This window comes from Uloborus diversus, chromosome 5, assembly GCF_026930045.1.
Source record: "Uloborus diversus isolate 005 chromosome 5, Udiv.v.3.1, whole genome shotgun sequence".
Lineage (NCBI taxonomy): Eukaryota > Metazoa > Arthropoda > Arachnida > Araneae > Uloboridae > Uloborus > Uloborus diversus.
Window position 1 is genome coordinate 91,778,613 of NC_072735.1, and position 16,669 is coordinate 91,795,281.

General features: G+C 32.3%; 1 protein-coding gene across 1 annotated transcript in view; it reads left to right on the plus strand.

The window, feature by feature from the left end:
* LOC129223014 (protein O-mannosyl-transferase Tmtc3-like) overlaps window positions 1-16,669 on the plus strand; it is a 34,234-nt gene that overhangs the window by 2,650 nt on the left and 14,915 nt on the right. Inside the window, 8 exon segments of the mRNA XM_054857577.1 lie at window positions 1,774-1,855; window positions 2,723-2,822; window positions 5,457-5,572; window positions 7,926-8,081; window positions 8,083-8,099; window positions 9,874-10,126; window positions 13,597-13,745; window positions 14,369-14,452. Coding sequence (XP_054713552.1) covers window positions 1,774-1,855; window positions 2,723-2,822; window positions 5,457-5,572; window positions 7,926-8,081; window positions 8,083-8,099; window positions 9,874-10,126; window positions 13,597-13,745; window positions 14,369-14,452 — 957 coding nt within the window.

Below are 16,669 nucleotides of genomic sequence, written 5' to 3' on the forward strand. Positions count from 1 at the left end.
TATCAAAATGTGCAAAGCGTTCAGCGAAATGAAGTTGTGACAGTTTAGAACCACTCTGTTTTTTTTTTTTGCATTTTAATCATAAATGGTTGATTTTAGAAGGACATGTTGTCTCTAACAAATGAATTTAGTAGTAAGTCACCACTTTAAGCCAGGGCTAAGGCAGAAATACATAAAATACACTGCCAGCTGGAATAACTGAGCTGACAATGTATTTTATGTATAACAAATGAAGTTTTTTTTTTTTGGAATCAAACTTTTAGGTAGTATATCATGTTATTCAATTAGAAGCATTTAGAAATGGTTAGTTTGATCATTCCAGGAGAGATTTTGACCTGTTACTTTGCTATTAAAAATTAATAATATTTGGATTATTATGCGTTTTCCTTTATTTATTGATGTCACTTGAAGAGTTGCTCCTAAATGAGCTCCCCATTTTGTTGCGTTGTTTGTAATGGCCAATTTACAGGCTTAGGGGCCCATCCATGTATTTTTTAGAGCCCCTTTTTCTACGACTGAGCTGTTTAAAACATTTATCATGTGCATTTTGAATCCTTTTCAGAACCTTTATGGTCTTGTGGGCCCCTCGCAATTAGTACATTTGCGACATGGTAATTCCGCCACTGATTAGTTTCCTTACTATTACTACTCTATTTTTCTGGCCCTCAACAAGTATTTCTATCCTTTTTGGTATTTTTCTTCTGCAGTTTTTTAGATTTTACTTATATACATTTATATTCTTTAGTACAATTTTTCATTATGCATTGATCATTGTCTCTGCCTTGTTTACTACAGCTTCCACCATACCTACTTTGACCACACTGTGAGTCTGTAAATTCTGATATGATTTAGGTATATATATTATGTAATACAATTTTGATACTGATAGTTGTTATGTCAGACGTTCAGAGCAGAAGTGGATTAACTCCAAATTTATAAGAAAATGTGTTTTCTGTGGATTAAAACTTGTCACTGGGTATATTTTCATAGCCAGAATGAATCAAGTCTCTACTACATTGCAGCTTTCTAACAGATAGCAGCAGTTGTCTTTAGCCTTAAATAAAGTCAACTAGTGTAAAGAACGAATACAAAGGAGGGGGGATGGCCTCCCCCTTGAACCAAGATATAGGAATTCTCTCTCGCCGTATTTTCGATACTGAAGTTTCAAAAGTGCAATTTTTGATAATCTTCAGTAATGTTACGAAAAAGAGGGATCTTCCTTGGAATTTTTCAAAATTGTAGTCTTGAAAACGCAATTGTAGCACACACATCTCTTAACACTTGAATGATAGAGATCAGAACTTTGTTCCGGAAGTTTTTCGAAGTTTCAAAAACTCAATTTCAGACGATCTTAGATATTCTTAGATGGATTTTGTGGGCTCTCCCTTGGAAATTTTTTTCAATTGAAGTCTAAAAAAAAAAAAAAAAAAATTATAGGACACGATTATGTTAAAGTAAAGGATGAGGTTCAGTACATTCCTCCCGAATTTTTAGAAATGGAAGTCCCAAAAAAAACCCCCTTGATTTGAGATAATCTTTAATGAAGGGGGCAGAAATTTGGGGATTTATAAAAGGGTTAATTATCTGAAATTTAACACCCCTCTGTGAGCACTTTCTGGATCTGTCCTTGACTAGTGTTAATAAACTTTAACCTTTGTTGTTTCAAAATTGTTTTATGGACTCTATCCACTTTAGCTCTGAACGCCTCGTATTTTGACTGGAATAGCTTATATCTCTATGTAAATATAATGCCCGTGTACTATCTGTTTTCAGGCTATGCCGATTCTTCCTACCTTCAAATGCAAGTTGTATTGCAGGTTTATTGTTTGCAGTTCATCCCATCCACACAGAAGCCGTGAGTATATTATGCTGCAGTGTTTCTTCATCCTTTTCATTAAAACTTAAAAGCACCTTAACTTATGTTTTAGGACTTTCTACATGCATTGGCTACTCATGTTCTTTTTCTGGCTCTTAAGTTCTTTCAATTAGAGGTAAAAATTAGCATCAATCAGTTAGGTTCCAGTGGCACGTAAAATTGTTTTACTTAGTTATTAAGATAATATTTGGTTGCATTTCCCAAATTACATTTATTAAATGCATAAATCATGCAAAGATTTATACAAAACTGTATAACATAAACATAAAAGTATAAACTAGCTTTAAAAAAAACCTGAAATATACATGGTACAAAGTTATCGCTATAGTGCATATAAATGCAAAGAATACAGTGGGGGACATAATTATAAGGCACTTATCTAATTTGACACATAGTGAAAGAAAAGATTTTAAAATTTTTCATCAAATAAGTCAAAAACATAAATTTATTCTGTTATCACAATCAATTGTTTGACAGAAATTATATTTTTTTGGAGTTTAATAAGAAAAAATTAAAAATACCATGGACAAAATTGTAAGACACCCTAACTTTTTAATTAAAACACCTGCTTTTTTTTTTCAAAAATAATGTGCAATATACAAATTATCTGCACTGTTATGATGTCAGCAGTTACCTAAAGCAGACGATAGTGTGATTTTTTGCATTTACAAACATGCCACAAGGTACAGAATTAAAAGAAAGTGAGATTTATTTTTTCTGTACTTTTCTGTCGATGAAAAAAATTATTTAAAGTATCTGAACATTTTCTGCTATATATAGTGTATGTGTAACATATAACGGAACTCTTTTTTTCCCCCCTTCTACTATTCATTCACTCTCCTGTAGGTGACTGGCGTGGTGGGCAGGGCAGAAATTCTATCTTCCATGTTTTTTCTCTTAGCATTTCTATCTTATATCAAATGCAGCAGCTCCTACCAGAGTACAGGTATGTTCAAAGTTTTATTTCCTTGAGGTTCACTGCTTTCATGTTCATACTCCATGAGAGCTGTCAAAATAGTATAATCTTCCTTATTCACATTGTGAAAGGGGGAAAAAACAATGTTTCCAATCTTGTCAAATAGTTAATTTTGATTTTGTGATTAAGACCTTCATTTACTGCCATAAACCATTTTTTATTGAACAAAATCTATGTGCTGTTTAGTGTTTTAAGAACAGGGGAAAGATGGGGGGGGGGGGGCTGCACTTAAGGTTCATTATATTTTTCTTGTAAAATAACAATAAACTAATGAGGAATAAATTGAAAATGGATGAAATCACCCTCTTCACCTCTTTACTCAAAATATTAATATTTTTTGGAAAAATTTCCATTACTTATATTTGTTCAGTGCATTCAACTTCTCAACAATATATTTTTTAATCTCTTAGAGAGGGGAGGGGATTATTGATTTCATGAAAATTCTGAAAAGCAAGAACGCTATGTACAAATGATTCTAAAGTTAGCAAAAAAGAAAAAGCAATTTTTCAGTAATTTATTTATTTTTCAAACGGGAGGGCTTTAACCCCTAAAACTCTTTGGACCCTGCTTTTTAGTATAATTCACTCATAGCGTTATTCTGTTGCACAATGCAAAGCTTTTGCTCTTTTCTGATTTAATATGTAAATTGTCATAATCATTGCTTGAGTTTCAGTCATTCATGAGTGGTAAAGTTATGCCATTGCACTGTGAACTATGCAAATCCTACAGATGCAAATATAATTATAGTGGCCTCACAAATTTTAATAAAACATTTTTGTGTAAGAATAGGATATTGATTTTTCTTAAAAATCAATCCAAGATGTGTTTATAAGATTATCAAATAATTTGGGAGACATATTTTCCTAGTGATTGTCAAACTATTTTTAAAAAATAATAAGTACTATCACCATTGTTAAATTATTTTTGAAAAAAAATGTTTAATAAAATTAAATAATTCAACACTTTTTCAAATATTGAATTGAAAATCATAATAGAGTTAACCCCAGGCCTTTTGAGGAACATGCTGCATCCTGCTGCTTTTAAATCAACTTTTGATGCACTCTGCCTTCTTCTCAATGTGCTCTCTTTGTTCTTTTGAAGTTTGAAACACTTAATTACAAAAGCAGGTTTTTCTCAAGAGGTAAAATTCACACAAATCTTGCCCCTAGAATGACATGAGCAGAAAGAGACAAAAATTATAAATCTTAGGAGTGAGGAAAGAAGTTTAGGTGTGAGACAAATTATTTCTCAGAGTTTAACATAATAAATTTAGTGTAACATGGCTTCTTAAGGATTTTTATTCTGAAAGAGCTAATTGCCAAAGTATTATTATAGTTACCTGTTATTTGTCTGACCTTGGCATTTGTATACTAATAATTTAATTTTTCAAAAATGATAAAATTTAATTTCTGATTTGATGATTTGTATTTACTCTGTACTCTTCATAAAACTTATAAATTTTTCAGATTCAAACTTTAGATATAATATTTACTAAATATTCAAATAAGAATCAATTCTCAAATGAAAATTTCACTACTGAAAGATATGGTTTTTCTCATTCATGAGCTTGATTTGAATATGAATCTAAATTTACTCAGTTTCTAGTGTAATTTATTAAACTAAACCTTAAAAAGCTATGTATTATGTAAGAAAATAATGACTATTAAAAAAATTTGGGTTTGTAGACACTTAGTCTAAAAAAAGCCCGCAAAAAGCACCTTTTCTACTTCAAAATTCTTTTGAGACAAGCTTTCTTAGTTGGATAGAAGTGCCTTTTTATCCAATACCACCCTGCCCCTTTTCTGATCTGGGAGAAACATTGTATAATATTTTACTGAAATTTACATTAATGGTCAAAAATATGGGTAAAATCTTCATTTTAATCCTTTAATTATCTTAGAAATCTTGAAGGGTCAAAAAATTATTCTTGGATTTAGTCTTTTGTTCTAGTTTAGTTTTTCTGCATTTTTTATGACTGTTTGGCAGGGGTATGTTCTATATCACAACTGCTTAATTTTTTGATGTCAAATTAGATCATGTGTTTTTGTTTTGTTGCATAAAATGTACATTTATGTGCAAAATATAATAGAGTTGATTTTCTTAGAAATTATTCAATGAATTAAGGACTAATAAATGTTTAGGTAGTTAAAGTAATAAGACTGTTTGCTCAAGTTTAAGCTCTGTGCTTTCACTATTGTGAATAAATCAACTTTATTATTTGCATTGTTGACTTGTAGACGACAAAATTTTTTATGGAGATCTGAGCTTGAAGAAAAAATTTAGTAGTGAATTTTATGTTTACATACTTGATGTTATTTTAAAAAGCTTTAAAATGTTAATTATTGAGAGACCCTAAGTCAAAATAAATGACTCATAAAAAATTGTAAAACAGGTTTCGTTTCTTAATTTTTTTTTTTTTATTTATTTTTATTTAAGGAAAGAGATCCAGCACTTTTGAATACATTTTATATTTTGGTAGTTTATAGTCTTTTGTATATTGTTAGTACATATATACTTGAAATATGCTTTTACACACTTGAGACATATTTGTTTTTTAATTGCAAAAAAAAAGAAAGTTTTATGTCTGATTCCCATTTTGTGCAGAGTGGTGTCCATTGCTGCTTAGTCTGTTATTTATTGTTTTGGCCACTTTGTCCAAGGAGCAAGGGATAACTGTTGCTGCAGTGTGTATTATGTATGAAATACTCATCGTGCAAAAGGTAAGAATTCATAATTCTCTAATAAAGCATAAAAATTGTGTTAACAAATTTTGTTCTCTTTTTTTTTCTTGCAAGATGTTCAGTTTGTTGTGACTAGTTCCTCTTGTGTAATACTGACCTTTATAATTAGCAGGGGGGACAGGCTAAAGTCAATGCAGGCTGCACTCTTGAAATTTTTAGGGATTTCTCTCTTTTTTTGGGGGGGGGGAGGCTTTAATATTTGGATTAGGGCTCCATTACTTTCTCAAGGAGGGACACTTCCGTAATTGGCGACCAATATTGAACATGAATATATAAATGCAAGATGGGGTAAAAGAATCAACAGAAATGTTTCATGTTAAATATCAGATGTGTGAATGGAATTCACCTTGCTGACATGATGCTGCTCAAATAATGTATGCTTTTTGGCAGGACTGGGGTGCAGCACAAGAAATCTGCCAAAGTTTAAAATCCACTGACAAAATATGTTTTTATTCATCCATTTTTTCTTCCTTTTGCATAGTAAAGGAAGTATTGTAATTACAAAAAATCTTTCACTCAAATATTACCCTAAAGTTCCATATTGCTCATCCCTGTATGAATGTTGAGTAGTTTTCTCATTCCAGCCACTACGCATATGGACCTAAGACTGTACTTATCTCGGTACAGATGTGATATACCCCCCCCCCCCCATTTGGCGACATCCGATTTTTTGCACAAAATTGAAATATTTTTCTCGCCAATGAGGCGATAATTTTTTAAGCGTGGCTTCCCTGGTGAAACTGATCTGTGTGTGGCAACGCAAAGGCAATCTTGTTCGAACTTATTTACTTGGGTTGTTTACTCGGTTTCACGCAGGAGAGATACGTGTTGTTTCGTGCAATATACCTTACAGGAAGGCTTATTTTGTGTTAGTTTAGATTCAGTAGTTGTGCTTTGAAGTAAAAACATTAGAAAATGTCAGTTTCTTCAAACTTGAACATTAATTAAAAGTTAACTTCAACGTGGTGTGTCTGTAACGTGCCATTGTCATATGATTTGTTTTGGACTGAGTGTGAGGATTTATACTACAAAAAGGTAAGTTCTTTTTTTTTAGAATTCAAAAAAAAACTCACTTCCGAAACTCTTTGTTTTTTACAAATTCTTGAGGGGTTCTTGTAGTTTTTAACTTTATTTTTACTGTATGTAAATTAATTTTACAAAAATAGTACGGTTATTTTGTTCTAAAGTTCATTCTTATCGATGCCACGAATTATTTTGACATATTCTATTAACGTGCCTCTTTTAGGTACTGAATTTTTGAAAAAAAGTTGACTCCAGCATTTTATAAAAATATAAAGGTGTTATTTTATGTAAAATATAATAGGTATTTTGAGAGTATGTCTATATAGCAAATAAATGTATGGTATTTTTGTATTGTTTATGTTTAGGATGTTTTGTTGAGACATTTCTACTTTTCATTCATCGAAATTTGAGTAATTAAGCGCTTTTTTGGCTGAAATAGTTATGGATTTTGGGGATGTTTTCCGCTTTAAACATCGCGATTTGAATCGGTTTGCTGTTTTTTAGCAGAGTATGAGAAAAGTTTTTGTTCGATTAAATGCATGTTGGAAAATAGCTTTTATTTCTATTAGTACATATTTCGTTGGTGAACTGTTATAGTAATTTGTTGATTTAAGCATTTTAAATACTTTCTAGTAATTGTTCTTTGTGTACAAAACCTTTCTATTTTCTGGTATTTTTGAAGCGTATATTCGTGATGTTTTTTGTTGTAGTTTTATGTTGTTTTTATATATATTGTGTTCTGAAGTGCTTTGATCATGTTTTTTTCATCTTATTTTTTCCTGTTGACGCAAAAAAAAGCATCGCTAAAAACGATGTATGACATATGTTGTCATACATCGTTTTCTTGGCGATGCTTTCTTTGCGCCAACAGGAAAGAGTCGCCAAGGGTGGGGTATATCACATCAGTTCCCTTATCTCTCACATTAAACTCAAAAGCGGTTTGACAGAACAAATCGAGTTTTTGTAGATACACTCTGAGTGGGTCTAGTTATGCATCTTTCCTTTTGGTTGCATTTAAATGCTCCAAAAGGGTTCTTTTTTGTTACATGTTTCTGGGAGAAATCAGTGTTAGTTTCAATGCAAACTTTAGTGATATTCTAATTTAGCAACCACTTATTCACCAAGGTTATGTGCACCAATATTTTATTTATTTATTTATTGATGACATTCTCATTGTTTTCTCAACTTTTAAGTTGGAAATTAAGGTGAATGAAAAAGTCTACAATCACCATTTGTATTAATTAGGATATCACGTATTTACATTCAATACTGAAAATAGCAGTGGGTTGTAATTTTTCTTCTGTGGTAGCTCCGAGTATCAGACCTGGTGCATGTGGCACACTCCATGGCATCCACCAAAAACAGTCCGCCCCTTTGGCTGCGCACTTTACTACTGAGAACAACGGTTGTGGCTGCAGGAGCCATTGGACTGCTTTTAGCCAGACTTGCCATCATGGGTGCCCGGACTGCCCGTCTTTACAAAGTAAGTACTATGTTTGAGCTTTTGTGTATGCTAAAATACCTTTTTTTTTGGTTAAAAACAAATTTTTATTCTATAAAACTTATCATTTTTCTTTTCTGATTTATTTATTTACTTATTTGACAAGAATTAACATTTTTAAGCATAGAACTATAAATAAAAGAACTCCGTGTAAAAATATGTCAAATTCATAACATAGAGAAAATTTTAACTTTGCTTGATAATATGAATTGTCCTTTCAATGCTTATTTATAAATTCATTTGTTTAGTAATTTAAAAGTGGCCTTCTTGTCTATTTGTGCAGTGGTTAATTATTGCTGTTGTTAACTTATAAGCTATTTCTGGTTTTATCTTCCCCTTTTGAACTACAATGAAATTCCTTTACAACGAATACAGATACAAGAAAAATATTCGTTACAAACAAATCAAATGTTCAGTCCTGTTTTAAAACCAGATAAGATAAATGTATAAAAAATTTCATTTCATCAAATCGATTTTTTTTCAAAAATTCGTTGCAACCAAAATGTTTTTCTCAACTTCAGTTCGAATATTGTTTTAAATGCTGTTTTCGGAAACTAAAAAACGACTTTTACAAGTCGCAACTTGAAAACTATGTTTGTACTTTCAATAACAGAGTCGTTGAAGGTGGAAATCCGTTCATGCTGAAACATAAGTTGATGTGCGACAACAAAAGCCAGTGTCTAGCCAAGCACAGTTAATTTTTGTTCGCTAAACGGTAAAGCACCTTTTCAACTTTTCTTGTGGTGTAAGTGCTGTTCACAAATTAGAATCTTTTATTGTGTCATATATGTTAATATATGAGTAAAAACAGTGCTTAATATTTTTTTCTTTGTTTTTTCAGAATAAATAATGTGTTAACTTATATTTTAGATGTTTAGTAAAGGTAAATGTTGCCGATTTAATTATTATGTTACACGGTGCAGATTTACAAAATTAACACTTTTATAAAAATAAAGAGTTTTAAGACGATTCCGTTACAACAAATATTCCATTATAACAAAAAAAAAATTTGGTCCTCGGTGTTCGTTGTAACTGGACTTCACTGTTTATGGTTAATTTTCTCCCAGAATATGGGGCTCATTAAAAAAATGGATTGATTCGTTTTTTGTTCAAAAGGAATTTTTCGGACTATACCATTTTAGGACATTTGCATTCAGTTTTTTGCTAGCAACTTTTTTATTTAATGATAAAATCACTACAATTATGTGTTTGCAAATTATGTAATTTGTTCACTCACATGTGGAACTCTTCTGATATGCCCTGAAATTGAAACTTTTCTGCACTGCTAAGCATAAAAACTACTGTAAGGTCAGTTAAATTTGTCATTCATTTTAATATTATACTGTTATGTTTTTTGCGAGAAGCATATGTAACTCATGACATCATTATTGATGATTTTTTTCTTGAATTCTTGACAATATTCTATCAGTTGGGTCTTTTTCATCCACTGCTTTGTTTTAAATTCTAAGTATGGTTTGAAATCACATTTTTTGAACTAATCCAGTGTTCCTCTTCTAAGATGACATGATCTGGCGTAAGTGTTAATCAGTCTTGTCTTCTTCAATAATCTTTTTTTTTTCTTAGCAATCAAATTATTCTATTGTTTTTGCAACATCCTTTCAACCTTTTTCTCACTTAGAATAGAACTTCAACTGTTGAAGCTAATAAATCCAGATTTTTGACTTGTCCTTTACTTGGACTTCAGTTATTTGTTTTAGATATGACATAGTTCCTAATATTAATAGTTTCTTGCCAGATTTGACAATCCGGCAGCCGCCTCCGAGTTCCCCACGAGGCACCTCACCTACAACTACCTTTTACCCGTGAATGCTTGGCTACTGATCTTTCCTTTTGAGCTGTGCTGTGATTGGACCATGGGCACAATCCCTCTCATTGAGTCAGTGCTGGATCCCCGAAACCTAACCACCCTGATCTTCTACACAACATTGATTGCCCTGCTCCTGAGATCTGTGTCCTCCAATCCCAGGCACTTTCATCTTGTGTCCATGGTGAGTTCAACCATTTGCTGACATACAGCATTATTGATATTCCATGTGCTCTTCTAGATCTGAAAGTTCGAAATGCATGAATATTCTGTATTGTCAAGTGAGGTAATCATGACCCCAGAGGGGTCATAATGACCTCCACAGGGTAATAATGACTATCACCATCATTTAAAATTTTTGCTGAGGGAATTATAACCACCGCTTTAGTCTTAAGTAGTTCCTCGAGTCTTAGTAAATATCTGGGGAAGCCTTTTTTTTTTCCATTTTTCTTAAAGAGCAAAAAAAAAAAAAAAAAAATGTAATCACACCAAATATCCAAACATTAACTCTTTTTTAAAATTATATCTTTATTTTTCTCTGCCATTAACATTTATATACTATATACAAAGCTGCCAACTACTACAAAAAAATCGTAAAATCGTTATAACCCTAAAAAAAATTCCATCAGTACAGATACTGTCCACATTAGTAATCATTTAGTTAATAATACTTTTGTGCTAACTAATATTCCAAATTTTTGCTTAAAAATAAACAAAAAGAACTTGTACTAAAAGATAAAATAATTAAAAATTGAGTGTTCTTTCAAAATTAATTGGAACTTGTCTTAGTGTAAATTTATCGCAAAATCCCGAAAGTAACCATTTCTTCAATTGTACCCCCCCCCCCTCCTTTAGCAGAAAGTAAGATCATTCTGTAATCCAGTATATCTTGGTAATTTTTGCCGATCTTCTTCATTTGCCACTCCCTCAAAAAAAAAAAGAAAAAACACACACACACACACCAAACATTTTCAGCTCCGCTTGTCAGGACGTTTTTAGAATTTTAGTCCCCCCCCCCCCCCTCCATGTGCAAATTTTCTTTTCTAAAAAAAACTGTAGTAAAGCAAACAGTATCACACATGAAATTTTTTTTCAAAAATAACGCAAAAGAACAATTAGCCAATTTCAGGGATTCATTCCTTCCACTTTGTCTTGGCCCATTTTGATGCTAGGGCACCTTTTCTTTTTGTTACTATGTGTTATAAAAGGAACTTATTTGTTACGAACAAATCTGGAGCATACACTAAAAATGAACATTGACCCCATTTGGAAAATTGTTGCAAAATTTAGAAATAACCTAATACTAAAAACAACTTTCAAAAACTCTCAATAATTATCTCCCACCAACCTTAAATTTATCAGTTTAGTTTTGAAAATAAGGGGGGAGGGGTACTTTCTAGATTTTACTAACACAACTTATTCATTAAGTCTGTTACATTTGTTATGAAACACGTCGTTTCCCCCCCCCCCTCCCCACACAAACCTGTGCTACAAATTTAGATTTTCAAAAGTTGGCAGCTCTGACTATATATAAAAAAAGTTTCACAACTTATCAGTACTACTGTGTAGGTATATATTTATACACACAACTTTTGCTGGAAAATATCATCACCTCAAGGTATCATATATACTGGCGTATAAGTTTTCAGAAATAAGTACATTCATGCTTTCTAATTTTCTTGACATCTTTTGTTTCAAATATGAATACCCATGTTTTCAAATAGTGAGCTGAATTATTTCATACTCAAAAATGAGTACTAACTCGGTTAATACTCAATTTTGAGATTATTACATATTTAAAAATGAGCAAAGGTTGATTTGAGTATTTTGTGAGCATTTCAATGTTTCAAATTTAAATATCATATAGTTGGAGTCGTTTTAACTCTGCAATATGTTCAAAATTGAGTACGTTTTCGTCATTTTCTAAATTGCTGGTTTTAGAGTGTCGTCTGACTGAAATCAATACAGTAAATGGCCGACTATGCGAAAAGTGCACAAAATGCAGTATTCTCAAATTTTACAGATAGTCATGAATTAATGCTCATTTTTTAAATAAAAATAAGGAAATTTGCCTACAGTGCAGAATTTTATTGATATTTATTCAAAATAAAAGCAACAAGTAACAAAAATCGCGATCATAGAAGTGAACCCCTTTGTGCAAAAGAGTTGTAGTTGGAAATTTTTCAACATAAAAATGTCCATTACATTTGGTTTACCTCTTTTTTAAAACGTTTATATTCCGAATTAGCTACAAAACACTCCCAATTTTTTCGGAAAGTAAGAGCTCGACTTATATGCGGGTTTCGATTTTTTTTCCCAATTTTCCTCCTAAAAGTAGGGGGTCAACTTATACGCGAGATCAACCTATACGGGAGTATAAATGGTAAGATATACTCCCGTACTGTTGCTTTGAGGCAACAATATGCAGAATGATTTTGCAATTCGCATTTTTAGAGAATTTATGCTTTACGCTTTTGTTTCAAATGTTTTTTTTTTTTTTTCATTTTGCTGGCATTTTAATTTGATGAGTTTTAAATTACCATTATTATTTATTCTCAATTTTTTTCTTTCAAAACTAAGCAATTCTCATGCAGTTTCAGAAAGTAAATTTGTCTCTTTAGTTTAATAAATATTAGTTTATAATTATTGTTTTCATTTTTTCACTATTCATATGGCTCTTGGAAATTGAAACCTCGAGTATTCTATTGCATTACACAACAATGTACTATCAGGGTTCGTACGCTCCTTCAAAACTCCTCCAATACTCCTTCATTTGGGAATTTTTTTTGAAGGGCCCTTCAAACTCCTTCATTTTGGTTTTAACTCCTTCAAAACTCCTTTTTTAGTTCAAGACTGCATAATCTTCTATGACAATAACTTAAAATATTTCAATTGACAACTTAACTTCATCACAAGGGCGATTGTATAAGGGCAATTTTAATGTGATTTGGTATATTTATTTGTTTCATGAAGATGTGATTTGTAAATTGATCATAGAAGTCATAAAAGCTGAAGGTGAAAATATTATTAGATAACTAAGATGTTTCACAAGTGAAGTAAAGCATGCTTAAATGGTGTTTGGCTATTTTTTCAAGTTTTATGATTATTGTTTTTCCCTCCACCTCGCTCTCAGCAGCAGAAGTCAGGTTGTCTAATTATTTAAATATTTATAAATACATACTTTGATGTACTATATTAAGTGAATGTGTTAAAAAAACAACTGTTTTGTAAATCGCAGATATGATATTGTAAAATGGATCATCCACAAGGGATGTCGAGCCTTGAGGGGGAGACAGGTTGATCAAATTGTGATAAGGGGAAGAGAGAGGGTGACATCACACAGTTATTGTAACAATATATTTTAAAAATATGACATGTGACAAGAGGAGGAGTTAGGTGAAGTGTGACACTTTGTGACAAGGGGGAAGGGGGTAAAATATGTTGAAGAAAGTGCAACATCTTTAAATGACAGCCCATTAGTACTCCTTCAAAATCTCATTTTACTCCTTCAAAACTCCTTCATTTTATTTCTGAAATTGAGTGCGAACCCTGATTATATAAATGAGAGGTCATTGTGAATTTCTCAAAAGGGTTTTAGTTTTATATTGCAAATGCTTTGTTGCTTTCTCACTCTGCCCAACTTATTCTTTTCAGGCCTTAAGTCTTCTCATTTTTCCATTTCTACCCGCCTCCAACCTGTTCTTCCCGGTGGGTTTTGTGGTAGCCGAACGGATCCTGTACACTCCAAGCATGGGATTCTGCCTACTTGTTGCATATGGCTGGCACCTGCTACTTCAGAGATGGTGAGTCACCATGAGTAAAATGTATTTCTATTTATGATTCTAGTGGAACATTGATTTGAAAAATTCTTCTATGAACGCTTGAATAGTTTGAAGGGTCCTATAGCAAGATGTTGTCAGTTTATTTCTTCTCATAATACTTATGTCTTTCAGAAATTCATGATGATGTATTATAGTGTCTAATATGAAATAAATTGCCAATATGTATTTCATCTAAAAAGATTCTTGTTGCATCATTCCTAATCAACATTTCAGATAATTTTATTGAATATAACAAAGGAGTGTTCTTGTAATTTGTTTGAATTCTAGGTGTCCAGTTATTTTACTTAAAAGACGGCATAAAAACTTATTTGTACTTGTTTCTCAGCTAACCTTTACTATCGACTCTAACTCATTATGAGCCTTTTCCAGTTTTATGCTGATTAAATTTTCCTAGTTATGATCTAATTATGTTGAAAGAATTTTGCTGATAATATTGATCATCAACTCAGTTTGCTCTTTACACAAAGAAATGGTCTCTCTTTCTTAACATAATAAATCAATTTAGTAAGTTTGTCTCTCATGTCTCTTGTTCATTATGTGATCTCTTACTTTGCGCACTCTTATTGATTTTCTTTTATTTTCAGCGGCAGGAAACATTTTTTATATTGCCTAGTAAGTGTTGTTATAGTCTTTCACTCCATGAAAACAGTCAGCAGGAACTATGATTGGTAAGCATATGTTTTCACTGTTTTAGTACTGACTTTCTGCATGCTAGTTTTCAATGGGTGTGAGTTCACAGACTTTCTTTCTCTTTATTTAATTTTGAGGGATTATATGCTATTATGAAAGTAAGACAAAATATAATGCTACTGTACTTTCTTTGTATGTGTAATAAAAACAAATTTCAAGAGTGAAACAAATGATATTATATCAGATTTTAATTTAACCAGTGTACTATTTCAGTACCTGTAGAGAAACTAAAGGTTATATAGAACTGTTTTCATGTTAATTTTAAACCTTTTTTGCAAGTGTTTCTGTCAGTGACGTAGCAACAGTAACATTAAGAGTGGGCGAATAAATTTTGCTAGGCCTCCCCCCCCCCCCCGATTTTGAGATAAATTCTCGATTAAGTTGTTCTTCCATTCTGTGCAGGATCGGCGGCTCTAGCAGTTTCATCAAACCAGACTAAAATGCAAAATACCGCCCCCCTCCCAAAATTGTTCAAAAATATATTGTTTATTAATACAAGCCAATAAATCTTGTGAATTAAAGAAAAGGTTGCAACAACATATTTATTAAGGCTATACCTTAAAAAAGAAGGGGGGGGGGGAGGCAACATCAAAACAGATACCATAATAACATTCTTAGCAGTAGCCTCAATAAATAAGTCATCATTTAAAAAAAATAATAAATAAAATTAAGACACGCTTTTTATTTTTAGGGCTCATAACCATCAGTGTAGTAACCAGGAGATATCTTTAGAGGGTATACTTAAAATTTTCCTTATATGATACGAGGGAGGAGGGTCCGCTTTGGTGGCGCTAGGATATGCCCTACAGGGAGGCAAGCTTGCCCAACAGGGGGGGGGGGCATAAATATATTTTTTAAATTTATAATCCTCCCCCCCAACCTTTCAGTTTTTATGATAAATAAAAATTAATCATTCTTACCACTAACAAAAGGAATAAAGATTTTGTATTTGTAGCCTATTTTCATATAAAAGTAAACGATATTTATTGAAACTACTACATTAAATGATAAAAATGTACCTATTTAAGTTTTATTTTCTATAACGATGATAGAGGTACACAAAACAAAAATATTAAACTATGAATGAAATTAAAAATGCGAAAATGGACTTTTGCGATGAAGGCAGTCTTTGCGAGGTCATGAAACTGCAAAGCGAGGGGGGGAGGGCATGAAGAACTGTACTATTTTTTGCGGAAAACAAGAAACAGCAGCAAAATGAACCTAGTCGGCAGAACTGGGGCTTCTAACTTTTAATTTTTCGAAATTGTTGTTTTTTTGGTATTAGGGTAAGGAAACATTCGAGGGAACTTCCCTGGAAATTTCTCAAAATTGAAGTCGTAAACATGTGACTATTGATCATCTTTGGTAACCTTTAGAAAGGAGAATAGGTTTCAATCACTCTCCTCGAGTAAGTTTTTTAAAATTTAAGTTCCAAGAATGCAATTTTAATCACTTTTCAATGGTGCAAGGGGATTTGGGGAGTTTCCGCTGCTTTTTTTTTTTTTTTTTTGAAATTTGGGACCTGAAACTGGAGTTTAGAAGATCTTAAATGATATTTATGGGGAAATGCAATCCGCTTTCTTGGAAGTATTTCGAAATATAAGTAAAATTTAAGTGCAGTTTAAAGCAATAATCGATGTTGTTAAGGAAGAGAAATAGGGAGCTCTCCTCACATTTTTTTTCAAAACTGAAGTCTTAAACGTTTTTTTAGGTTATCTTTGTCAATCTTAGAGGCTAAGGAAGTAGTGCAGGGACTCTGCCTTTTTCTCAGCAACTTTCTATCTATTAGCAGGAAGACTTTTAGATTTCCTTGTTTGCACTAGAGAAGTGGTAAGTTTTTCTGATGAACCATGCCGGAAATTGAGCTCGTGTCGTGTGGGAGAACCAGGGAAACAAGGGCATATATAAAGAAGTGGCTGAGGGGGCCCGGGCCTCCTCCAAAATCTTTAAAAAATTTTAACCAAAAGTAGTTATTATTTGGTATTATAATACATTAGGCCAGGGATTTCCTGATCCCCTGATCCCTGTGTGCCGCAGGAGAAGGTGAGGGGTGCCGTAAAGTGTCCATAGTAATAATAATGTATACATAAAACTAGAATAGGATGCGGTGGGAAAATTCTAATTCTTCAAAAGGTGCCGCTAATCGTTAAAGTTTGGGAATCCTGCGTTCGAAGGCACCAGACAATGGTGTGGTG